At 37.9% G+C, this 27,129-nt stretch overlaps 1 protein-coding gene across 5 annotated transcripts in view; it reads right to left on the reverse strand.

Moving 5' to 3' along the window:
• The window catches only part of ATG5 (autophagy related 5), a 117,961-nt gene that overhangs the window by 51,986 nt on the left and 38,846 nt on the right, over nucleotides 1-27,129 (reverse strand). For all 5 annotated transcript variants that reach the window (XM_059083850.2, XM_059083851.2, XM_067011542.1 and 2 more), the window contains exons 5-6: nucleotides 24,925-25,087; nucleotides 872-966 (exon numbers count right to left, since the gene is read on the reverse strand). In XM_059083850.2, the coding sequence (XP_058939833.1) occupies nucleotides 872-966; nucleotides 24,925-25,087 (258 nt within the window). The remainder of the gene's footprint in view (nucleotides 1-871; nucleotides 967-24,924; nucleotides 25,088-27,129) is intronic.

A 27,129-nucleotide genomic window follows, 5' to 3' on the forward strand; every position in this document is an offset into this window, starting at 1 on the left:
ATCTGTGGTACTTATGTTCTATAAAGTTACTGCAAACACTGAATTAACAAATACTGAACCATTGCTCTTAGGGGGACTACAAGGGTTACTGCAAGTCTCTGGTCACATGTCTTCAACTCATCAGTACATAACCTTGTTTTATATATGTTTCTGTATAAAGATAGCACTTCAGCACTATGCTTGGGAGTCATTTTTTTTTTTTTTTTTTTTGTGTGTGTGTGTTATGCGGGCCTCACTGTTGTGGCCTCTCCCTTGCGGAGCACAGGCTCCGGACGCGCAGGCTCAGCGGCCATGGCTCACGGGCCCAGCCGCTCCGCGGCACGTGGGATCTTCCCAGACCGGGGCACGAACCCGTGTCCCCTGCATCGGCAGGCGGACTCTCAACCACTGCGCCACCAGGGAAGCCCGGGAGTCATTTTTAACATCAAAATTACCAACAAAAAGCACAAAAATGTGAAGAACGTGGCACTAAATAGACCGGGAAAAGTCACTTGTTTACAGTATGAGAGCAGAAACAAGAAGGCACAGCATCACTGAAAATGTGCACATGGGCAAATCAAATTTTTTCATCACTCTGCACATGTCCAGGGTAGTACTGTTGAGTACTGACTTTGAGGTTGCAAATACATTTTAGCAAGCAGGCTAATCTGCAACTACAAAATCTGCAAATAAAGAGCACCAACTAAATGACTCACATATTTCCCAGTGCAGCCTCTGATTTGACTGCCACCAAAAGGAGGAGATCTGGAAAACCCTAATAAATGTTATTCAGTTACTATGCAAACTGAAAAGACTTTGGACTAGAGTGCTTCAAGAAGTAAGACGTCCAAGGCTTTCGTAAGTTGGTATTGTTAAAAATGTTACTTCCTACCTGGTATATTCTAAAAGGGATGTAACGAAATCCATTTTCCTCTGCAGGATATTCCATGAGTTTCCGATTGATGGCCCAAAACTGGTCAAATCTGTCTGTAATGATAAATTATTCATTAAAAATGAACAACATTATAATTTAATACCTCATATGAAGAGATGAAAGTTGTTAAGCATCCATTCTAATAGAATTTTCTGAAAGGGCATTATTTCTATATTATTTTTTCTTAAACTTATCTTTCTATAACTAAACATAAAGCAAGATATAAAATTAATTTTTTTCTACATTATTGTTGCTTCCTTTTCCTAGATATCTCCATAGACATTTTTTCTCATAAGAGAAACCCTAAATAGATTATGACTACTGGTATTATCACAGAAAAAAACATCAGGTATAGATGAATGTCTCGATTCCCTTGGTCCTATTCCTACTGTCTAAACTATATAGGCACAGCTTCAAGTGACCTAAAGTTTAACCACAAATTGTTTAAAGAAACAAAGTAAAAATACCAAACACAGTACACATTAAACAGAAAAAAGATAAAACTATAGGACAGGCTTTGAAAGAAATGTGAAACTGACACTTAAGAAATAACTGTCAGTTGCAGTTTAATCTTAGACTGATTAAACAACTCCTTTTTAAAAATGTAAGGCTTGCTTTAAACAAAAAAAACCCCACTTTACTGATATATAGTTCACATACCATAAAATTCACCCTTTGAAGTGTTAACTGAGTGGTTGTTAGCATATTCAGAGTTGCCAATATCTAATTTCAGAACATTTTCATCATCCCCAAAAGAAACGTGTACCCATTAATAATTATGCCCTCCCCCCCATCCCCTGGAAATCACTAATCTCTATTCTATTCCAGAGATTTCATATAAATGGAATCATATAATATGTGGTCTTTTGCATTTGTTGTTTTTCTTACTATATTTTCAAGGTTCATTCATGTTGTAGCATGTATCAGAACTTCATTTTTACTACCAAATAATATGTCATTGTATGGAGATACCACATTTTGTTTCCCCATTCATCAGTTTGTAGACATTTGGGTTGTTCCCACTTTTTGGCTATTATGATTAATGCTACCATGAACATTTATGTACAAGTTTCTGTATGGATGCATATTTTCAATTTTCTTGGACATATTACCTAAGAATGGAACTGCTGAGTTACACGGTAACTGTTTATCTGCCATATGGTAACTATGTTTTGAGGAACTGCCAAACTGCTCTCCAAAGAGGCTGCACCATTTTACATCCCCACCAACAATGTATGAGGGTTCTGATCTGTCCACATCCTTGCCAACACATTATTGTCCATCTTCTTTATTACAGTCATTCTAGTGGGTATGAAGTGGTATCCCCTTATGGTTTGATTTCCATTTCCCTAAAGACTAATTATGCTGAGTATCTTTTCATTTATTTCCTAGCCATTTATATATTTTCTTTTGGAGAAATGTCTATCAAATCGTTTGTCCTCTTTTTAACTGGGTTGTTTATCTTTTTGTTGTTGAGTATTGTAAGAGTTCTTTATGTATTCTGGATACAAGCCCCTTAATCTGATAAATAATACACAACTATTTTCTTTCCCATTCTGTGTGTTGTTGTTTAACGCCTTTAACTCACCCAGATTTCTACCTTAAAATATTTTTTATATACAGAAATTTATCTCAGAATCAAATCTCTGTAAAGTACATGAGTACTCCAGAATCTCAGGTCAGCCTGGTATATTCTCTACTACTAGACTCATCTCAACCCAATTTACTGGTAATCTATTCATACTACTTAAGCCATCATAATTATATATAAAAAACAAAGTTTAGTTGTTTCTTCTTAGAACTGTGACAGGCTCTAGGCCTTCTCTAATCTCATTTTCAACTCCAATATGGGGAAAGACACATACTACAATAGAACTGGTAGGTTAGGGAATTTAGAACCAAGTCAGTCCAGGGCAATTTCACAGATGACAACTAAGGTCCAGCTTGTTATGAGTTTAGTTAAGAACCAAGACAAGACTCTTGGTCTTCTGATTCAAAGCCCACAACCGTTTCAACAGTTGCAACCACAAAACTGCATCTTAATGCTAAGAGTAGCTCCTTTAACCACAATTCTTTCATGTATGAATCAATTATTCAGTCAATGCTTTTTTAAAAGTATCTTTCTACTTTCAAGTATCAAGCAAGAATGTGATAGCTAAATAAAGTGACTCTTCATGCACTGCTAAAATTTTACTCACTGCCTCATCATTAAATCTCTAACACCTACCATAGTGCATGTGCAACATATGCTCTTGAATCAATGAATAACAGAATACTACATATATAACTTTTCATTAAAATTTTTGGATTCTAATCCTAGGTCTGTAACTTAATAGCTAGACTAGAAACAAATCAACTGAAAATTCTGCTCTAATTCACTTACACATGAAATAAAAGTTGTTAAATAGTTCTAATACCTCTTCTAAAAATAAAATTTTGTAATTATTTAAGATACCTTCTTTATCAAAATATAACTTATTATAAACCACAAGCAAACCTCTATTAAATGAAAAATTTATACTGTTTCTAACAGAGGGGAAAAAATGGGCTATAGCAGTGGTCCTTAACCAGGGAGGATTTTGCTCCCCTGTGGGTCTGGGGACATTTTTGGATGTCACCAATATGTGTGTGTTACTAGCATGTAGTGGGTAAAAGACAGGGATGCTGCTAAACATACCACAATGCATAGGACAGCTCTCCACAACCAAGAATTATCTGACTCAAAGTGTCAATAGGGCTAAAGGAAGGAAAGCAAACGCAAACAAACAAAAAGTACAGAAACGTAATTAGTAAAAAGCTTTCACTTACCTATATTGCAAAACAGTAAACTGGAAAAAGAAACATTACTGTGTACATTACCAATTGACTGACTCTCAGCTCCAAATTCACCCTTCAATATATACACAGGCATAACGGACACAATTTCTTTAAGCATGTCTAGCGTGACAATCACATTAAGCTTTCTCAGTAGAGAGTACTGAAAGGACACTGCAGGAGAAAGGGGCTCCTGCCTACACGAACACACACACACACTGAAGGCCCCTTGCCCGAATTAGCACCCTGCTTTCCTCTGCAGACCCATATGGGTGGCTGGCCTACAGTTTCCCACAGAGACACCAGTCCCTCTGCATGCCTGTGCCACTTGTTGCTGGTGGCCCGCATTCCAGATTTTCCTGACTTCCCAGCCACTGCAGACCTGCTCCAATCTGGGCAAAATAGTGAATTTCTCTACTAACGCAATGGGCTGGAATATACATTCTCCAATGAGTTCTAAACCCAGCCCTGGGAAGGGGTTCCTTTTAAGTGTGACCTTCCTCTTTAGCCCTAGGGTACCAGATATGATTTTCTTATATCTTCAGTTACTCTTTTACCAGAGTTTAATCATTCAGTATATAATACTTAACCTATTTAACCCTCTGTGTGGTTTCTATCTCCTGACTGGACCTAGTCTGATACAACTATGTTTTAAAGGAATAAAGACATAATAAAAATCTGTATTAATTAAGATTAGCTTTATCTTCTTATAAAAATGTTATGTTCTTATATAAAATAGGCATTTCCTCAACAATACCAAAAAAATTCCAACCAAGAATAATCTAACTTTTATAAGTCAAAGTTATTAACTAGAAAGACACAAATAGAAGAAATTAAAAGGGCTTCCCTCGCAGCGCAGTGGTTGAGAGTCTGCCTGCCGATGCAGGGGATACCGGTTCGTGCCCCAGTCTGGGAAGATCCCACAGGCTGCGGAGCGGCTAGGCCTGTGAGCCATGGTCGCTGAGCCTACGCATCTGGAGCTTGTGCTCCGCAACGGGAGAGGCCACAACAGTGAGAGGCCCGTGTGATGCAAAAACAAAAAAAGAAATTAAAAGAAAATCAGTGCTGAGTTTCAGTTTATAACCAAATGTCTTTCACACTGGGTTTTGTAACATCAGGAACTCTTCTATCCCTCAGTCAATAATTAAATAAAATTGGAGTAAGGATGTATTGCTAACTTCCTACATGGTAATGAATCAAGTACATATTAACCTGTTACCAAACAATACTTTGAATACTGGAACTATGTTATTAGTTATTATAATTAAGTTGTAAATTTAGTTATTTGTGTCATTGGCCACGAAAACAGTTATCTACAAGTAAAAGAAGCTCAATGGTCTTTAGCGGCTCATTTTTTAAACTGTAAAGTTAGGTAAATGTACATCTATTTCAACAGCTTTCATATTAATTTAGTTCTAATTCTAAAACAAAACAAACTACTAAGTAGAAGAAAATTAAAACTAGCAGTCACTTAACTTATACAAAGAATGGGAGAAAAAAAGGTAACTTAACGTACTTCTTGACAGAGCTATTAAGAATATGATTGATAAGTTGGTTTCTGTTTTCTATAGCTGTGCTATAGAAAGTCAATCTGTTTTTTTAAAAGATCTTAAAAACAGAATTCCTCAAAATCCTGGTGGCCACCAATTTTTTTTTTTTCTCACTCTGCTGAATTAAGCTTTTATATTGGTCTTGGAAATTTTTTTTAAATACAGAATTTTTTTTTTTTTTTTTTTGCGGTACACGGGCCTCTCACTGTTGTGGCGTCTCCCGTTGCGGAGCACAAGCTCTGGACGCGCAGGCTCAGCGGCCATGGCTCACGTGCCCAGCCGCTCCGCGGCACGTGGGATCTTCCCAGACCAGGGCACGAACCCGTGTCCCCTGCATCGGCAGGCGGACTCTCAACCACTGCGCCACCAGGGAAGCCCAGAAAAAAAAATTTTTTAAACCAAAGATCTTCCTAAGAAGCATGAAAAATAAATTGATTACATTTGTATTCTTTGTTCCTCACATGGAAAAAGCTGCAGAAAAAAGTGGCAATCTTAAAGGATATTTCTGCTCTTCCACTTAAGCTTTATTAAGAACTCAAGGCAAAATAATATTTAATATTCAAATGCCACAAACAATGTATTCGTCTACAAGATCCCACAGGAAACGTGGAGGACATCTAAGGGACTGCGACCCAGCCTCAATTCAGTAATGTGGTATTGCTGGCTGGGATATAACCATAGGAAAGGGGTGAAATGGCTTCCACATGCACACCATACACTTCCTGCTCTTTAAGTCTGTGATGTCAAAAAGAACAGATTTACAGCACCCTAAATAAGTGTCAGATCATGATGGCCCATAAAACACAGGCTTTAAGCTTTTCTTTAAAGAGAAAAGCAAATGGCTGAAAATCACTACTGAAGGGAACACACTCCTCACAAAATTCTGAATTTATCAACAGTATTATTCAAATCAGTACTACAGGTGGCCATGTAATATACATGGTGTTTTGACCAGAGGCTTTCAAAATTTATAACAGAAAACATATCCAAGTACAGACCTATTTGAATTAATTTCTTAATATGTAATATAGTCAACATCTTTGTGAAGCACAATAGGAGGGGAAAAAAACCAGTAATTACTGGTAGGGTACCAAACACAGGTGTGTTAAATATGTGACCTGTATTTTCAAACTCATTTGTCCTCTGAGTCATACGTTAACAGGACAGTTAGGGCTGACCCAGGGAAGGGAGCATTCTCTGCACGGCAGCAAGTCCACTGGTGCTTGGATGCTCCTTAACAAAACTACACCCACACATTTCCATGAGAACTTCTGTTTGAGGTTTAAAGTTACTGTGAAATATCTTCAAAGAAGTCTTGAAAATGCTTCAAGGACCCCTGAAAATTTGTCATGAAGACAGAAGTAGGCAGGGCCAGCAGGCTGGCCTCTGTATTAAGGCTGAGAGGAGAACCAAACCAGGAGAAGGTAAATCCTTAATCCTGTTTGTAAACACTCATCTTGGCAATAGGATTGTACCCTGGGGAATTTGTTGTTTGAGTGAATCAAAAGAGCAATAAAACCTGGATCTGAGGAAATCTTTGACCTGGAGTATCACTGTCTCAGAATAAACGGAGAGAAGACATTTATAGTAGTCTCCCCTTATCCACGGGGGATACATTCCAAGACCTCCAGTGGATGCCTGAAACAGTGGATAGTACCGAATGCTATACATACTGTGTTTTTTCCTATACCTACATACCTGTAATAAAGTTTAATTTATAAGTTAGGCACAGTGAGAGACTATCCCGATTGCCAGCATCACTAACATTTTGGGGCTATTATTAAGTAAAATAAGGGTTACTTGAACACAAGCCCAGCAATACCACAACAGTTGATGTGATAACTGAGACGGCTACTACGTGACTAACAGGAGGCACATACAGTGTGGATATACTGGAATCATCCCCTATACTTCACATGCTGAGGTGAGACAGAGCAAGATTTCATCATGCTACTCAGAACACGTACACTCCATTTATGGTAATGTGAAATAAAGCGAAATCTGAATCTGGCTAAATCTTTTATGCAAATAAACTCCAATTAAAAATACCATTTGGATATTTTATTGATATTCCTCTATAGAGAAAGAAAGAAATAAGCTAGATGTAGAAAAGCCCAGGAACCAGAGATAGTCTGGATCCTAAAGGGACCCTGTGGGAAGAAATGCTTCTTAAGTAGAAAGCCACTTTGAAGATAATAATCAGGACTTGACTGAACACCCTGTATCTTAGATACACAAATTTGTTTCTTTTGCACTCATTTTTTTATGGGTTGCTTCTTTTCTAGTTTTCCAGCATTTGGGTTAAAATCTTGCAACTCTCTGAATGCTAATTAAAACACTGGAATAGTTTAATATTTAAATGTAATTTTCACATAAAAGGATTTCTGAATCTTATACACTTTCTAAAGCAATAAAAGAGACATGCAATGAATAATAACAAATTAGCCCTGCTAAAGAACAGCAGTTACTTCTTTGGTTCAGAAAAAACATCATTAATATGGAGAACTGTGACATCTAGAACTCGTTATCACAGCCACTAGTCAGGACTGGTCTTCACAGGCACAGATAGAGTAAATAGAATGTCACAGGGATAGGACTGGGAGAGTGGAGGGGGAGGAAATTCTAGAATTCTCAATAAAGTAATTTCTAGGTCTTTGTTAAAAAGTACATGAAATAGGTACCTGGGAACAGGTAACACACTGGCCCGCATTAATTAGACTGTTGAGCTAAAATGTTTATCTGGTCATCCAGACCCTACAAAGATAATGAAAGAATTGGTCAGAGAGTAGGTAAAAGTTTAAATGAGAGGTAAGAGAGGGAAAGAAGTGTTATCAACATATTCAGAACTAGATCAAGTGCCACACAGAAAGCTGGAGAGGGAGAGGAAAGGCAGCAAAAGAAGGAAAAGGAAAAATATGGAAGTCACATGTTACTTCAAAAAATATAAACAGGGACTTCCCTGGTGGTGCAGTGGTTAAGAATCCTCCTGCCAGTGCAGGGACATGGGTTCAATCCCTGGTCCGGGAAGATCCCACATGCTGCAGAGCAACTAAGCCTGTATGCCACAACTACTGAGCCCGTGCTCTAGAGCCCACGAGCCACTACTACTGAGCCCGCGTGCTGCAACTACTGAAGCCCGTGCACCTAGAGCCCGCGCTCCTCTACAAGAGAAGCCACCACAATGAGAAGCCCGCGCACTGCAACGAAGAGTAGCCCCCGCTCACCGCAACTAGAGAAAGCCCGTGCACAGCAACAAAAACCCAACGCAGCCAAAAATAAATAAATAAATGAATTTTTAAAAAATGTAGGGCTTCCCTGGTGGTGCTGTGGTTGACAGTCCGCCTGCCGATGCAGGGGACACGGGTTCGTGCCCCGGTCCGGGAGGATCCCACATGCCGCAGAACGGCTGGACCCGTGAGCCATGGCCGCTGAGCCTGCGCATCCGGAGCTTGTGCTCCACAACGGGAGAGGCCACAACAGTGAGAGGCCCGTGTACCGCAGAAAAAAAAAAAAAAAAAAAGTAAACAGTCTGACTGAAGTGACAGCATACTATTGATTCATTTGTCATTTAATAGTCACCTCAACAAAAATAAAATAATCCTCATCATCCAGAAACAATTATAGCTAAGTTTACAATAAGAAGTTCACATGGTTATGTTTACATACAAGAAGAGTTAACTGATTAAATAACTTTCTAATTTGTTTACATGTCAAAGTCCTTTTGTTTAAAGAATATAGTTCCAAATACAGCCTAAATGAGTCACTGTGACAACTGAACATAGTAGTTCTCAAAGGCTGAGTTGGTGGAACAGATGAGAAACTTCGTAAATAAATTGGCCCAGGCTTTAGACTTTCAAACACATCTTACAAGGCTGTTGTGATGACAGTGATAATTCATGTAAAGTACCCAGGACAGAACTTGGGGATTCAATAAATGATCACTGCTACTTTAATGGAGAAGCAGTTTTATGCATTAATTCTGCATCACCTCTCTCAGGGCAGTGGTACTCAAATGGGGTGATTCTGCCGCCTAGGGGATATCTGGCAATGTCCGGAGACATTTTTTAATGTGATGACTGAGAACGGAGAGTAGTGTGCTTCTGGCATCTAGTGAGTGGGCAGAGGCCAGGAATGCTGCCAAACATCCTATAATGCACAGGACAGCCCCTCCCTGCCACCACCCCAACATCAAAGAATTATCCAGTCCAAAATATCTAATGGTGCCAACAATGAGAAATCCTGCTCAAGAGTAGTGGCTCTTAAACTTTAGTGCATCACAATCACCTGGAGGGGTGCTGGACCACAAGTTACTGGGATCTGCCCCAGAGTTTCTGACTCAGTTGGTTTAGGATACATTTCTAGTCAGTTCCTAGCTAAAACTGATACTTCTGTCCCATTGTCTACACTTTGAGAAACACTGCTGTAGAGAAAAATGATCAGGAGCTAATTGACAAAACAAAAAAAAATTACGAAAAATAAGTATACTTGGGGTTTTCCATTCTCTTGAGGAGAATTACGATATTAAGTTTCAAAACAAAAGATTCATTTAAAAACAAAATAAGTTAAAATATATATGCACATATACCTTAACATAGGTCTTGGCAATTTTTTTCAGTCTGACATCAAAAGCAAAACCAACAAAAGCAAAAATAAACAAGGGGAACTACATCAAACTAAAGCGCTTCTGCTCAGCAAAAGAAATCATCAACAAAATGAAAAGACAACCTACTGAATGGGAAAAAATATTTGCAAATCATGTATCTGATAAGAGGTTAATATCCAAAATATATTAAAAAAAACTCACACAACTCAATAGCAAAAAACCCCTAAACAATCCAATTTAAAAATGGGCAGAAGATCTGAATAGACATTTTCAAAGAAGACATATAGATGGCTAACAGGTAGATGAAAAGTGCTCAGCATCACTAATAATAAGGAAAACACAAATCAAAACCACAATAAGATATCACCTCATGGGCTTCCCTGGTGGCACAGTGATTAAGAATCCGCCAGCCAATGCAAGGGACATGCGTTCGAGCCCTGGTCTGGGAAGATCTCACATGCCAGAGGAGCAACCAAGCCTGTGCACCACAACTACTGAGCCTGTGCTCTAGAGCCCACAAGCCACAACTACTGAAGCCCGCGAGCCTAGAGCCCGTGCTCCGCAACAAGAGAAGCCACCGCAATTGGAAGCCCGCGCACCTCAACGAACAGTAGCCCCCTCTCGCCACAACTAGAGAAAGTCCGCACACAGCAACGAAGATAGAACACAGCCAAAAAAAACCACGATATCACCTCACACCTGTCAGAATGGCTACTGTCAAAAAGAAAAGAGATAACAAGTGTTGGCAAGGACGGGGAGAAAAGGAAACCCTGTGCACTGCTGGTGGGAATGTAAACTGGTACAGCCAGTATTTTAGTTATTTTTAGTTATTTTATAACTGGTAAGGTACAGCATGGTGACTACAGTTCATAATACTGTATGGCATATTTGAAAGTTGCTTAAGAGAGTAGATCTTTAAAGTTCTCATCACAAAAAATATTTTTTTACAACTATGTAAAATGACATGTTAACTAGACTTATTGTGGTAGTGAGCACTTTGCTATATATACAAATATTGAATCATTATATTGTACACCTGAAAATAATATAATGCTGCTACATGTCAATTATACCTAAATTTAAAAAATTAAAAACTAAAATAAAAATATAAAAACAAAGTAAGTTACACTATATATGCATATATACCTGTGTATATATATATGTGTTTTGTGTTTGTGTGTATACCGTGTTTTGTTTTTTTTTTTAAGAAGAAAGAGGAATCATACTGTAAATTCAAATAATAATAATAGGTCATGAGTCCAAGAGTGAAAATCAATATCCAGATATTGATATTGGATCAATATCCGACAGATATTCACCTGCATTTCCTTTATATAGGGTACCAACATTCATAAGAAAAAGCTTCTTGAACCTTCACAAACTTACCTTACAAAAAAGTGACAGTAGGTTACAAGGCATACATTTTTTTAAAGTTTTTTAACTGGACCAGATAAATAAAAGATATGATAAGGTAGTCTTCTTACTATAGATAATTTGGAATTCTATTTAAAATGACACTACAAACTAAACCTTTGTATTCCTGCAACACTAAGAGTTCACTAAAAATATTTTCAAGTACTGATCAGAGTTTAGACTGAAGTATAAATCTAGTCTCATAGATTTGTACATTTATCACTGAATCTCATACACAAAAATGTATTCTCTACCACTGATTAACTCTGGAACATATGACCATTCACTGTAATTAATGGACTCTTTTCAATAAACTTATGTTAGTATAATTTGTAGTGTATTATGAAATAACTGTCTAAATGTTTTCACCAAGTTTTATTATCCATGATGTTCACTGCCAAATATACCCAAAGCACTGTAAGAAGCTATGATCCAAATTATTGCCAAATTTATTTATTCATTCAAATTATGTAATTCCCAAGAGTAATCTTTCTCCAGAAGCCAAGCAAAGTATCTTTATAATTTTATATTAAAACACAAATGCATAAACTTTTTAGATTTTCATCACTGTTTCTAATTACAGAAAGTTAGAATACCAAGAGATTGATTTAAAACATGTAGCATAATATAGTAAAATTCTTGTTTGCTCAACAGTAAAACTTGAATGCTCAAGCAGGTTACAAATTTTCTCTAAGCAAATTTCTCACAAAGTTGTAGATTCTTGAAGCTACACACACAGCTTCAGACTGAACTTATTCATCTTACTATACTGCAGACAAAACAATAAGGGAAACAACTATCTCAGCTGTATGCAGAAAAAAAGCAAAACACAGTTAGTGGATATAAAGAACTCTCAAACATTAGGAATATATGGGATAGCTCCATATTCACTGCCTTGTATCACTGGGACATTAACTGTCATATCCTTTAAGATAAAATAATAAACAGGGCACTTACTGTTAAAGTAAATGACTATGAAATTAGAAGCTGCAGCATTCAATTCAAATCTGTTAAGCTTTCTTCATCTACTGACACACACAATACTTAATTCTATCAACATCTAACTCAAAACATCTTCACGTGAATGTCTCAGACACATTTCAAACTGTTTTTTAAAAATTTATTTTATTTATTTATTTTTGGCTGCATTGGGTCTTTGTTGCTGCACACGGGCTTTCTCTAGTTGCAGTGAGCGGGGGCTACTCTTAGTTGCGGTGTGTGGGCTTTTCGTTGTGGTGGCTTTTCCTGTTGTGCAGCACAGGCTCTAGGCATGTGGGCTCAGTAGTTGTGGCTCACGGGCTCTACTGCACGCTCAGTAGTTGTGGTGCACAGGCTTAGCTGCTCCGCGGCATGTGGGATCTTCCCAGACCAGGGCTCGAACCTGTGTTCCCTGCACTGGCAGGAGGATTCTTAACCACTGCACCACCAGAGAAGCCCACATTTCAAACTTTTGCCTTCAAGGCTGACCCTCTCAATTTGGCTCTGTTCCCCATCCCAAACCTATTTTTTAATCTAGTTATTTCATATCATAGTATAAAGCACTACTATCCATCTGGCTGCCCAAGTCAGAACTCAGGAACGATTCTTTCCTTTCTTTCAACCTAAACTTGAAACCGTACACAAGCCCCTGTGTCCCTGTCCTTTGAAGTAAAAGGCTTTTGCTTTAGTCTTCCAGGCCTCCCTTGTGTCTCAAAAGGCTGACTCAAGAGTTAATGATTAGGAAATGTGAAGATGTAGAAATAAAGAGTAGCTGTTGGGCTGGGAAACTGGTAACAATTTAGACTATAAATCCACCACACAGCACAGTCACCCAACTCCCAGGTCCTAAAAGATACAGATAAAGGCCTGACACACATTCCTGAGTTGTTTTTAAAGGAAGCAGGCCCCCACCAGATGGAAACTGCTGACCACAAGAACACAGATCCTAGTCTGGTTGAAACCAGAAGGTTGATGATGCTTGGAACTTCACCTTGATGCCAACCAATCAGAGAACTGTGCAACAGCTGATCATACACCCTGCAGCCCCTCCCTCACAATGCCTTTAAAACTCCTTCCCTGAAAGCCATTGGTGAGTTTGGGTCTTTTGAGCACGTACTGCCCATTCTCCTTGCTTGGTGCCCTGCAGTAAACACTGTACTTTCCTTCACCACAACCCAGTGTCAGTAGATTGGCTTTATTGTGTGTGGGTGAGCAGACTCAAGTTTGGTTTAGTAACAACCTAACACCCCATCTATTAATAGAGTCTGTCAATGCTACCTCCAAAATAAACCCCAGATTTACTGACTTTTCTCCATCTCTACCATCATCACCCTAAAGGCCGCCATCATCTTACACTTGGACCTACTACTACAGACTCTCCACTTCCACTCTTGGCTCCCTCTATTCCACTCTCTATTCAGCAGCTACAATGTTCTTCCATCATATTCTGCATCTCATCACTCTCCTGCTTAAAAATCCTCCAATGGCTTCGCAATGCACTTAATATCACAATAATTCCCTTGGGCTTCCCTGGTGGTGAAACGGTTAAGAGTCCGCCTGCCAGTGCAGGGGACACAGGTTCTAGCCCTGGTCCAGAAAGAGCCCACATGCCACTGAGCAACTAAGCCCGTGTGCCACAACTGCTGAGCTTACGCTCTAGAGCCCACAAGCCACAACTACTGAGCCCGCATGCCACATCTATTGAAGCCTACGCGTCTAGAGCCCGTGCTCCGCAATGGGAGAGGCCGCTGCGATGAGAAGCCTGCGCACCACAACGAGGAGTGGCCCCTACTTGCTGCAGCTGGAGAAAGCCTGTGTGCAGCAATGAAGACCCAACACAGCCAAAAATAAAAATAAATAAAATAAATAAATTTTTAAAAAAATTTCTTTTCCTTGACTTGAAAGGCCCTATATCACCTAGATCTTTCCCATTTCTCTAACCTCATTGCATGTCACTCTTCCTTCTTGGTCACTGGCCAAGACACACTGGCCTTCTTTCTATTTTTTAAAATGTACCAAACTCCTTTTTGCTTCATGTTCTTAAAACATGCCATTGCCTAATGTGACTAGTTCCCTTCCATCCTTAAGATTTCAGCCTAAATATCACCTTCTCAAACAGGTCTTTTATAACTAACCTTAATAAAAACAGGCCCAATCCCTAATGATCTCTATTCTCAGCACTGTTTACTGCTTTCAAAATAGGGTAAGATCACTGCCAAAAGGATGCTTTCTGTCACACGAAACTTAGGGAAAGAACCAGATAATAGAAAAGTGACATTTTTGCTACATAGAATTATTTTCTTTTTAAATGATGCGACTATACTATAGATTGTTCTCACAGGTAGAGGGGAAATATAACAAGCACTCTAGAGGAAAACGGTATCCTAGGGAAAAACAACTTACATTCTCTCTCACTTTTGGTAAAAGCTACTAATAGGATTAAGTCTTCAAAAGTACCTAGCATTTTTCCCCACCTCAGAGGCTTTGCCCCTGCCATTTCCTCTGCCTAGGAAGGAATTATGAACCCCAGATAAATGTATGGTCCTGCTTTAGGTCTTCATTTAATGTCATTCAATCAGTGAGGCCTTCTGAGACCACCTGATGAAAAACAGCAATGCCCTCTCCCAACACAGTCCTTTCTCATCTTTCCCTGCTTTTTCTCCCACAGCACCCCTCATCATCATAAGGTGCATGATGTATTTTACTTTTATATATACTTATTGTCTGTCTCCCCCATGATAATTTAAGCTGCATAAGGGCAGGAAATTCAGTCTATTTTGTTCACTACTTTATCTCCAGTATGGATTCAATAATTACCTGTTCAATGAATTAACATTAAAATGACACCCATAAAAGATGAACCAAGTTATAGCAGGAATGTGATGGTTAATTTTATGTATCAACTTGACTGGCCACAGATGTCCAGATTAAACATTATTTCTGGGTGTGCCTGTGAGGGTGTTTTGGGATGAGATTAGCACATGAATATGTGGCATTTCAGTAGACTGCCCACCCCAATGTGAATGGACATCGTCCAATCAGTTGAGAACCTGAAGAGAACAAAAGGAAAGGCAGAGGAAATAGGAATCTGCCCCCCTTTTTCCTGCCCCATTGCTTGAGCTGAGACATCTCATCTTTTCCTACCAGTAAACTGGGATTTATACCAGCAGCATCCTTGCTTCTCAGGCCTTGAAACTCAGAGTGAATTACACCACTGACTTTCCTGAGTCTTCAGCTTGCAGAGGGCAGATTGTGGGACTTGTAAGACTCCAAAATCACATGAACCAGTTCCTCATAATAAATATGTGTGTGTGTGTGTGTGTGTGTGTGTGTGTGTGTGTATTCATTCTATTTCTCTGGAGAATCCTGACTAATAAAAGGAGTATGTAAGAAGAGTGGCAGGAAGATCAACACCAAGCACAAGAAGAGGTTTATTTAAAAAAAAAAGGGGGGGGGGGAACAAAACGAGCTTTATAAACCATGTTTGGCAAAGAACGAACGAACGCATGGAGAACATTATTGGGAAAGATGGTTATCATATTAAGAGATGACAGAGAGAAAGCTAAACTATCCAACTTCTGTTTCGTTTCCATTTTCTTCAACAAGAGAATGATTTTCAAAGAAGAAAGTGTGAAAGCTTAGCTAAAATAAAAATGATGCTTCAAAAGATTCAGACGTAACAGTAGGTACTCTGCTTTAAATTAATGCAAGCCTTCAGACAAAGGAAAATTACTTCAGAGGACACTAAAAGAACTTAAAGATAGGATTACAAAACCAATGCCAATAATCTTACGAAACAATGGAAAATGAGAGAGGTGCCTGAGGTCAGCAGACAGGCAAATGTTTCAACCTAAAAATATGAATGGATTTTATCAACTGGTAAGCCTGACGTCAATCTTTAGCAAAGTTTTAGAATGTTTCTGAGCATTTAGAAAGTAAAACAATAATTAGTAGAAATCAGCATAAATTTTAAAATACTTATAGCATCAAAGTGACCACGTTTCTTTTTATGACAGTATTAAGGTACTGGATACCAAAAAATGATTTATCTTAATGTAACAATAAAGATCTCCTTCTGGGTGTCTGTAAACTGGATGCGTGTAGTTAGGCACACTCAACAGTTTCTAAAATGTCTGGGAACCAACTATGACAGTTTTCATTCTATTACCCACCACATTCAACCAAATACTAAGTCCTAGCAAGTCTACATCTCAAATATTTCTCAAAACCATCCACTTCTCTCTACCTTCAAGACTGCCCTGTAGTCTGAAAAATTCATATGCTACCTAACCACTGGAATGGACTCGTACTTGGCCTTTTAATTCCATATTTGTTCCCTTCTAAATCATTAACCATACAGTAGTCAGAGATAATTTAAAAAAGAACATCTGATTCCTTTATATCCCTTATAATCTCAGCAGTCCGCTATCTACCCCACCTCACTCCCTGTAGATTAAGTTCAATATCACTAAAATGTCCTATCAGACCCTGAATAGATAGGGTCCTCTATCCAATTTGCAGTGTTATCTACTTGCCACTCTCAATCTTGATCACCATGCTCTAGTCAGAATAGCCTTCTGGAGCTTTATAAAGAAAACTGAGGCTTTGGAGAACCACTGATTAAACACAGAAGAACACAGGAGGCTTGAAGGGGGTAGGTCCAAGTAACATGGTTTTAAAGATTTGCTTAAAGGAAGTAAAAGTACCCCTTAAATAAAATATTGATTTTGAAAAAAAAAAAAAAAAAAAAAAGAATAGCCTTCTTAGAGCCCTAGAATTTATTAAGCTCTTTTCTCCTTCTCAGCCTAACCCAGATCATTCCCTGTGCCTAGAACACTTTCATCACAACCACACTGCTCTCTATCCCTTCCTCTATAACTCAAGATACAAATGTAAAAATTATTTAAAGGCTATCTGTTTAATGTCTGCCTCCCCCACCAGAATGTAAACTCTGAGGGAAGGAACCATGGCTGTCATACTCACCCCAGCACCCCCTATGCCTAGCACAGTGCCTGGCATGTGGTAGATTCTTATAATTGGTTAATCCATACTATCAGGATCTGGGCATAACTCTTGTATAAAGATTGTTCTTTCCAAGACTTGTTTAAATAACAGAGCATAAAGTCTGTGAAGAATATAATCTGTGAGCAATATTCGTAGCGCTACATTAAAGAATGAACATTTCTATAAACTCAAAGTGGGGGAGGGGTGAGAGCAGATGAAACAAGACTGATCATATACTGGTAACTGCTGAGATGGGTGATAGGTATGCGGATGCTCATTACATTATTTTCTTTGCTCATATTTATACAATGTGATCCCAGTGTTCTCATGACTGATAAACATCTGAGTTTTTCTAAAGAAAGGAAGCTTACCAAATAGTGACCTTTCACTGAGACAAAAGGTTCAAGAAGAATACTTATGCTGCCTATTGACAGTTCTACTTAGGAATCTCCTTCCACACCACCTACACATTAGAACAGTACTGACACTGTGATTACAGCAGAGAAATGGAAGCTTCAAGATACAGAGTTAAGTCCAAAAATCTCTTGTCTTTCTATTTTAGTAGTCTTTGTATGACACCACATTTATTTCTAGAAAGTTACCTATTGCCTTTTACCTAAGTCTTGCTTGAAAGGACCAGGGAGGAAGAGAGGGAAAGAAGGAGAGGGAGAGGGAGAGGGAGAGGGGGAGAGAGAGAGAGAGAGAGAGACAGAGAGACAGAGAGAGACAGAGAGAGAAATAAACAATAATTATTCTCCCAGGAAATCCTATGGAATCAAGAATATCTAATCACCAGAATTCAGGTGTAAGTGATTACCACTGGACAGTCTTTGAAGCTGAGTCTTGTGAGGTATCATCACCCTGACATTTATAAGAAAACTCCATCTCAGAAGAGTGATCTGCCATGGCCACACAATCAATAGGAGATAAGCAAAGAAAGGTCAATGCTCCTTTGGAGCATATGTTAACTATCCAATGCTCCTTCTCGGACCAAGAGAGTCTCAGTCCATTACTTATACTACTATATTGCAACTGATAAAAACAAAGCAATGCAATCACAACCCAACTGTCTCTATCATATAAGCCTGTTAGAACCATTGCGTTTCTTTTGCATCACCCACCAAACAAAAGTATTTTCAAAATGCTATGACTTATCATAAAATTCACCTTAAGCTAACCACTATTTCCTCTTTAAAACCAGTTTTAAGTTAAAACGGTACACTACCAAATAATTGATTTCTCTAAAAAATTACTTAGCTCAAAAGGATTAACCATACTTTATAAACAATGTAAATTTTCAATATTTAGCAGTGAAAACTTGCATTTATTTGAAGGTCTATGGAATTTATTTGATGCCATCTTTTCTTTTTTGTATACTCAGAAAACCAAAGCTGAAAACTAAGTCATATATTATGCTAAAAATATTTTTTAGAGATTTCCTCAAATCTCTAGCTATGACATTTAATAGAAAATAGCCTGCAAATATAGTGACAAGTGCCTCATAAATAATAAAAATGCTACTTTCTTCTCTTTTTTTTGTGGTCATTACCTTTGTTTCACAGGGAGGTTAAATTTACTTTTATACCTAAAATGAAAACCCATAAAAAACACTGAAAGGCACAGTATGTCTTAAATGAGCTTTCTTGGTTTCAAAAGCTTTTCTTATTTCTCTTTCACAGAGATCTGAAAAATTAAAATTAGCATTTGAAAGTATTCAAAAATTGTTTAAATCGTTTAGTTGCTATGCTGTACAAGTGCAGTTCTGAATGAAATAAATTTACCATCTACTTTGTCTCAATTCTGACCAGTTTACAATTACACTAACCAACAGGTGAAATGTCTTTGCCCTAACAAATCTGTAAGACTTTCTTTTGGATGGAAAAATTCTTAAACATAAAATCCACTTCCATAATTGAAAAATTTAAAGGTACTTCCTCTATTTTATACTAATATTTATTTATAAAAAGCTGTCAACAGTATTACCTTATTATACTAGATAGGATTAAAATAAAGGAGTCACTAGGTCAATATTTATTTTGTCCATTCTATGCCTAAGAATATACTAGGTGCTGGGGATACAGAAAATGCATGATACACTCTAACCAAGAGAAATTTATATTCTAGCAGAATACATAAACCATAACTATACCAGAGAGTGAATTATGAGAGCAAGAATGCATATGAATGGACAAGGAGCCATGAGAGCATGAAAATATAAATAGTTCTGCCTCCACTTGGCTGTAGCTTCACAAAAACAGGATTCATGTTTGTTCTATCACTGCTGGATGATCACTAGCTCCTAGCATAGTGTCAGGCACATATTAGATGTTCAATAAATAGGTTGTTGGCTAAAAAAAAAATAAAAGAGGGAAGTTTTCACTTAGAGGGTGATAAGACAGATGAGCATTAAAACATTAAGTAAGAATTAAATAGACAAAAAGGGAGGGAAAGGTTATTCTAGGCAGAAGGAACAGAATGAACTACTATACCCACCTTTCACCGATTTACCTTAATGTAGGTAACATTCAACATTTTACCCCAAAACATATTTTCTACAAACAACCTCTACCCAGCCAAAGATTTTCTAAATGTATATTTCAATTTTAAAAAGTAGAAAATAAACTATCAAGGTCTCCACAGGATACCACATGTAGGATTTTGAGTGTGTAAACTTAATCATTAGCAGTACCAATAAAACCAAACATAACAGCTACAAAAATAATTTATAGCTAAAAGAAGGAACAAAATATATTTTAACCACATAACATTTTAAGTTGGATTTAATGAAACTCAATTTGAAAAGTAATTTAATAAAAGTTAAATTAATAAAAATAACTTTAAAATAGTCATATATCCAAGAAAGAATATAAGCTAAGACAAAAATAGGAAAAAAGGAATTTTATAAAAATATATTCTTTTGGGGCTTCCCTGGTGGCGCAGTGGTTGAGAATCCGCCTGCCGATGCGGGGGACGTGGGTTCGTGCCCCGGTCCGGGAAGATCCCACATGCCGCTGAGCGGCTGGGCCCGTGAGCCATGGCCGCTGAGCCTGCGCGTCCGGAGCCTGTGCTCCGCAACGGGAGAGGCCACAATAGTGAGAGGCCCGCACACCGGTAAAAAAAAAAAAAAAAAAAAAAAAAAAAATATATATATATATATATATATTCTTTTATATTAAAAAATAGCAATGAGGCAGTTATTAGACTAAGTCTGATAACGTTAAGTTATACCAAACTCTGAATATGTGACACTGTGAGTCATGCTTCAGATCAATGATAAATACAAGCTGTTGGTTTAATCAACCTTCTATAGGCTGGCAAATGTTTTCTAAAAGGGTTAGTTAGAGAGTAAATACTTTAAGCTGTGGGCCACATGGTCTCTTTCACAACTATTTTTTTTTGACTTTTTTTTTAACATATTTATTGGAGTATAATTGCTTTACATTGTTGTGTTAGCTGCTGATGTATAACAAAATTGAATCAGCCATACATATACATATATCCCCATATACCCTTCCTTTTGTGTCTCCCTCCCACCCTATCCCACCCCTCTAGGTGGACACAAAGCACAGAGCTGATCTCCCTGTGCTATGCAGCTGCTTCCCAGTAGGTATCTATTTTACATTTGATAGTGTATATATGTCCATGCCACTCTCTCATTTCATCTCAGCTTACCCTTCCCCCTCCCCGTGTCCTCAAGTCCATTCTCTAGTAGGTCTGTGTCTTTATTCCTGTCCTGCCTCTAGGTTTGTTTGAACCTTTTTTTTTTTTTTAGATTCCATACATATGTGTTAGCATACGGTATTTGTTTTTCTCTTTCTGACTTACTTCATTCCATATGACAGACTCTAGGTCCATCCACCTCACTACAAATAACTCAGTTTTGTTTCTTTTTATGGCTGAGTAATATTCCATTGTATATATGTGCCACATCTTTTTTTTTTTGTGGTACGTGGGCCTCTCACTGTTGTGGCCTCTCCCGTTGCGGAGCACAGGCTCCGGACGCACAGGCTCAGTGGCCATGGCTCACAGGCCCAGCCGCTCCGTGGCATGTGGGATCTTCCCGGACCGGGGCACGAACCTGTGTCCCCTACATCGGCAGGCAGATTCTCAACCACTGCGCCACCAGGGAAGCCCTGTGCCACATCTTCTTTATCCATTCATCTGTCGATGGACACTTATGCTGCTTTCATGTCCTGTCTATTGTAAATAGTGCTGCAATGAACACTGTGGTACATGACTCTTTTTGAATTGTGGTTTTCTCAGGGTATATGCCCAGTAGTGGGATTGCTGGGTCATATGGTAGTTCTATTTTTAGTTAAGGAACCTCCATACTGTTCTCCATAGTGGCTGTATCAATTTACATTCCCACCAACAGTGCAAGAGGGTTCCCTTTTCTCCACCCTCTCTCCAGCATTTATTATTTGTAGATTTTTTGATGATGGCCATTCTGACTGGTGTGAGGTGATATCTCATTGTAGTTTTGATTTGCATTTCTCTAATGATTAGTGATGCTGAGTACCCTTTCATGTTTTGCTGGCAATCTGTATGTCTTCTTTGCAGAAATGTCTATTTAGGTCTTCTGCCCATTTTTGGATTGGGTTGTTTGTGTTTTTTTGATCACAACTATTTAACTCAGCTGTTGTAGCATGAAAGTAGCCATACATGTTACATAAATGAATTGGTGTGGCAGGGTTCTAATAAATCTTTATTTACAAAAACAGGTGGCTGGCTCATGAACACACTTTTTGCCAACCCCTGTTCTAGAGTCTCAAAGTGACTTCTCAATAATTCTTTTTATCAAGACAGCTTTACTTCCTTTCAAACACTTTCACATAAACTGTATTAGTGTTTTGTTAAAGCTTCTAAAAACATTTATAGGAAAACACAGCAGGTATTCTCTTATTTTATAGATAAAGAAACTGAAGCTAAAAGGGATTGAGTGACTTGCCCTAAGGAGCTACCAGAAGAGCTGAGACTAAAAACCACACCTTTGTTATTTCCACAACTCTTACCCATCACCCTCCATACCTAATCCTCTAATGCCCCAACTGAAACAGTTCAATCATTTTTAGAATCCTCTGCTGAATCCCTGGGCTCTCTATAGCTGACTCACCATGCTCACAATAGATTTCAAGAACATCTACTTAAAAGTTCATCTAAATTATTTACTTAAATTCTGAAGACAAATTACTCTCAGATCTCTTCTCTCTTTAGAACATTCCTGGTCTTCTTCCATTTCAGCAATCCTCTTATTCATAAGCCTCCTAAAATGTCACTTCATCTACAAATAGCCAGCCAGGAAAAAGAAAAAGTACACCTTCTTAAGGGGTTGTAAACTCTTTTGATCACTTAATAAGAATATGTGTACTCAGTAATATAAATGAAGTGAAAGGCCTGGTGCCTTCCTTTTGCAAACCTTACAACCTAATTGAGAAATATCAGAGGTACAAATATGAAACTAAGGAGCAACTCCATGTAACTTGGGTCAAGTCTAAGAAACTTAAAAGAAATGTGAAAATTTAATTTTCAGGACACACTGTCATAAAATACATACCTTTTGTACTAATGAAGTCACAGATAATGCCCTGTATTTTGCATAATGAAAGTTTAATAAATATGAAATAACTACAGACGAGTCTGTGAAATGGTAATGATACAATCCAAAAGATAAAACTGTATCACATTTTTTTTTAAGGGGAAAAGAGGGGTCTTCTCTTATTCTAGTAGTTGCCATGAAAGAGCAGCTTATATTGTATCAACTCCTTGTCCAAAAACAACTATCGAAGATGGACAAAATACAGACGGTCCTTGCTTTGCAAAGTAGTGCAGGACTGGAAAAATGACCATGCAACATAAAACATGCAAAGTGATCTTAATAGTTAATGGGAAAATTTATGATTGTTTTGTGATCTTTTAGAAAATTGTCAAAATATTAAAAATTCTGATGGTTATAAATGTACAGGAAAATGAAAAAAGTAAATAAAACTAATATTTATTTATTACTGTGTTTAACAGTACACTAATTAAAGCATTAGAAACATGGAGAATTAGGGGGCTTCCCTGGTGGTGCAGTGGTTGAGAGTCCGCCTGCCGATGCAGGGGACAAGGGTTCGTGCCCCGGTCTGGGAAGATCCCGCATGCCGCGGAGTGGCTGGGCCCGTGAGCCATGGCCGCTGAGCCTGTGTGTCCGGAGCCTGTGCTCCGCAACGGGAGAGGCCACCACAGTGAGAGGCCCGCGTACCACAAAAAAAAAAAAAAAAAAAAAAAAAAAAAGAAAGAAACATGGAGAATTAAAGTGCTTTATTTGTAAAAATCTTAAGCACAATTTGAATAGTGCCTGCTTTCTTACAAGCAAGCATCTTTCCTAAACCTTGGCAAATTATCATACTCCTTTCTAAGTTTGGATCAACTTCAAACATGTTACTTGCACTTTCAACACCATGAGATATCCCTGTTCCTTTAATGTGGTATTTTTGCCAGTATCAACCCCTCTGGGATAACGTCATCCTTTTCATCACAACCACTTCCCTCATTTGTGTGGAAGAGTTTGCCTTCGCTAAGCTCCTGGGGCTGCATATCTAAAGTCTCTCAAATGGTGGTAGTGTCAACAGCCCCACAGTTAGCTATGTCTTCTATAATTCCACTACCTTCTATTCAAATTTCACTTCCAGCATTATCACTTTTTGATTCTTTGCTACACTTTCATCTTTCTTGGCTAATTCCCTCTTTCAATTATCCAGTTTTACAAAATGTTATGTGGGCTTATCAATGGACACAAGGAGGCAACACAACTGCATGCTCTGCTGTCTGTGAGTGAATTAAATAACAGCGGCATGACTACGATTCACTGACAGACACTGAAAGAAAGTGACCGGTCACTGATCATGACATGTATCTGTTGTTACATGATGACTGGACCGAAGAGCTAACTCTTACGTAATTGTACTTTATGTGATTATTCACAGTTAATACACCATGACAAATTAAATTTGAGCCACATTGTTGGGGAACTGGCATTATTTAACTAAAGCATGTTAACTGAAATTCATGCATATTTGACCTATGCAAAGTGAGAACTGCTTGCATACAGAACTGTGTGTAGGCACTGGAGGGCAATCAATGCAGGCAACATTAAGGAACTATGATGGCTAAGAGAAGAAGAATACATCAGTAAATCGCAGATTCCCCTCAGCTTTTTCCCTGAGTGTATTTTCTAAATCCCAGCCAGGAGAGAGAAAATCTGAGCACAAAGCAAGGCTTCCTGTTCTGAGAAAGCAGAGACTATGGATTGTGCCCTACCCAGGCTGAAGTATTTTGGTACAAACACAGAGTATTCCGTTGCAATTCCAGAAGGATCGTGACTAGGACTAAGGGCACTTTTTCCAGAAGCTAAACACAGGAAGTTTATACTGTCTTATATTATGGGCAAAGCAATCTGTCTAATGCTAGGGAATCCAGGAAGAGGGATGCTAGAAGGGTACAATGTAAGAAATGTATGACCAAAGGTAGCGTCTTTGTGAAATTCTGTGCACAGAGGCTGGAATTTAAACTTGTACCACCAACCCTAAGATGTACCAATTACTCACAGAATTATAGTTACTTCATACTTCATAAAGTGGTATTATGAAATTAAACATTGTTATATTTACCATTTTGTAAACCCATCCAGAGTTGCTTGTGATCTTTTTTCTGCATTTCATTAATTACTTGACTTTTGTGCTTTAAAGCATCTGCTTCTTTCACACAAGACATAAAATGAGCTTCAATTACATCCTTAGATGGACAGTGCAGAAGGTCCTTTTCTGGAAAACTCTATCAAAGGAAGAAAAAATACATATATAAAACAGGCACACACATTACAAAATTAGCTCTTCAAAGAACTGTTATCTCCTGCAATTTTCCAATATTTTAAGCAGACCACCTCTTACCTTTGCAATAAAGAGATTTTAGTATAACTCCAAATACTTTAAAAAATTAACTTAAAAATCTTTAGCTGTCTGGCATATTCTGCACTTTTTCCAAATAATCCTCATGTGATATGGTATGCATTTATACAACGTGAGAAAAGATATGAAAGAGCAAGAATTTTAAAAATAGCTTTTTGACTGACCATACCTAGTATTGGCAAGAATGTGGATGGAAATGTAAAATGGTACAAACACTGTGGAAAACAGTTTGGTAGTTTCTTCTAAAAAAGCAAACATCTGATCCTGTCATTCTACAACTATGTATTTACTTAAGAGGAATAAAAGCATATGTCTACACAAAGACTTGTACGTGAATGTTCACAGCAGCTTTATTTGTAGCAGTAAAAACACAGGAAGCAGCCTAAATGTCAACAGGTAAACAAATACATAAACTGCAGTATAAACTTATCAAAGTGTACACTTTTAACATGCATAGTTTCCTTTAGGTCAATTAGAGCTTAACAAAGCTGTAAAAATGTAAGGTCAAATAGCTAAATTTACATTCTTTACCTTCACTGAATCTTTCAGGCAGTTGAGGCAATGATCATTGACAAATAAGCAGTTATGTAAATGAGATGCCATGCACTTTTCACCGAAAAAAAGAAAGATATTAACAATAATAGCTAACTCTAATTGAACACTTAGTATGTGACAAACATTGTACTAAGACTTTAATATGGATTAAATCATTTAATTTTCCTAACAACTCTTGAGGTAAACACTATTGTTATTGCTATTTTACAGATAAAAAATATATAAATAAAGCTCTCAGAGTGGATAGAATTGTACAGCTTGCTAGTGGTGGAGCTAGAATTAGTCTGACTCAACAGTCCCAGCTCTTAAACCACCATGCAATACCACTTCCTCCTTAAGACCTAAATATGTACTTAATGATTATATTTGAATATTATCTTACCAAAAAAAGACATTGTTCTGTAAGTCCTTTAATAAAAATGGAGTCAAATAATAATGGTAGAAAATAGCATTAGTTACAGCCTACTCATGTTATTGTATTAATAGACAACATTCAATGATCTAAGTCATGGAAAGCTCCTGAATGATTAGGAAACTTACCACAGATGCCCTCCTACCAAAGGAAAAGGCACTTGACTACCTATGGCTATCTCCTAAAGCATATTTTTTAAACGCAAATAATCAGTCACACCTCCTTCTATTTTCATAGAATCCAGCCTCACAGTTTCTGCTGAGTAAATGGTAAGCCACTATATAACTACCCGCTGGTCACAGTTGCCTAGAGCAGAAGGAAACAGCTGAGACAATCAAATTGTCTCTCTAGGTACAAATGGATTCCAGTTTCATGGTGCTCTTGAACTAGAAGTCCATAAAGAATTAAGATGGATGCTTTCAAACACAGGCACACAAAGGCAAAGAACAGGAGAAAATATAAAATGTCTTAAGAATGAAAAGGCAAAAGGAGAATATGAGGGACAGATAAAACTAAAAGATGAGAGAGGATATGGACAGCAGAGAGAGTGTCCCTGCCTTAAGCAACTTTACAATCAGCTGTATTTGCTCTGAATCAGCTAGACTGAAGGGATCTGCCCTGGATTCCTGACCAGGACAAAGAATTAAGTGTACATCATATCAATTCTATTACAGACAAATGGATTAGCAATATGATAATGATTAGCATTATGATTTAAGAAAATTTCAGTTTTGTTACACTTGATCTATAAAATTAGAAGGGCTTTTTCAGACCAGTGCTTTATTTTTTACTTTTTTAGGCCGTGCAGCATGTGGGATCTTTGCTCCCCAACCAACCAGGGATAGAACCTGCACCCCCTGCAGTGGAAGGGTGGAGTCTTAAGCCACTGGACTGCCAGGGAAGTCTAGAAGGGCTTTTTCAGTTATTATACAGTAGTCCCC

Source organism: Kogia breviceps, chromosome 13 (assembly GCF_026419965.1).
Source record: "Kogia breviceps isolate mKogBre1 chromosome 13, mKogBre1 haplotype 1, whole genome shotgun sequence".
NCBI lineage: Eukaryota > Metazoa > Chordata > Mammalia > Artiodactyla > Physeteridae > Kogia > Kogia breviceps.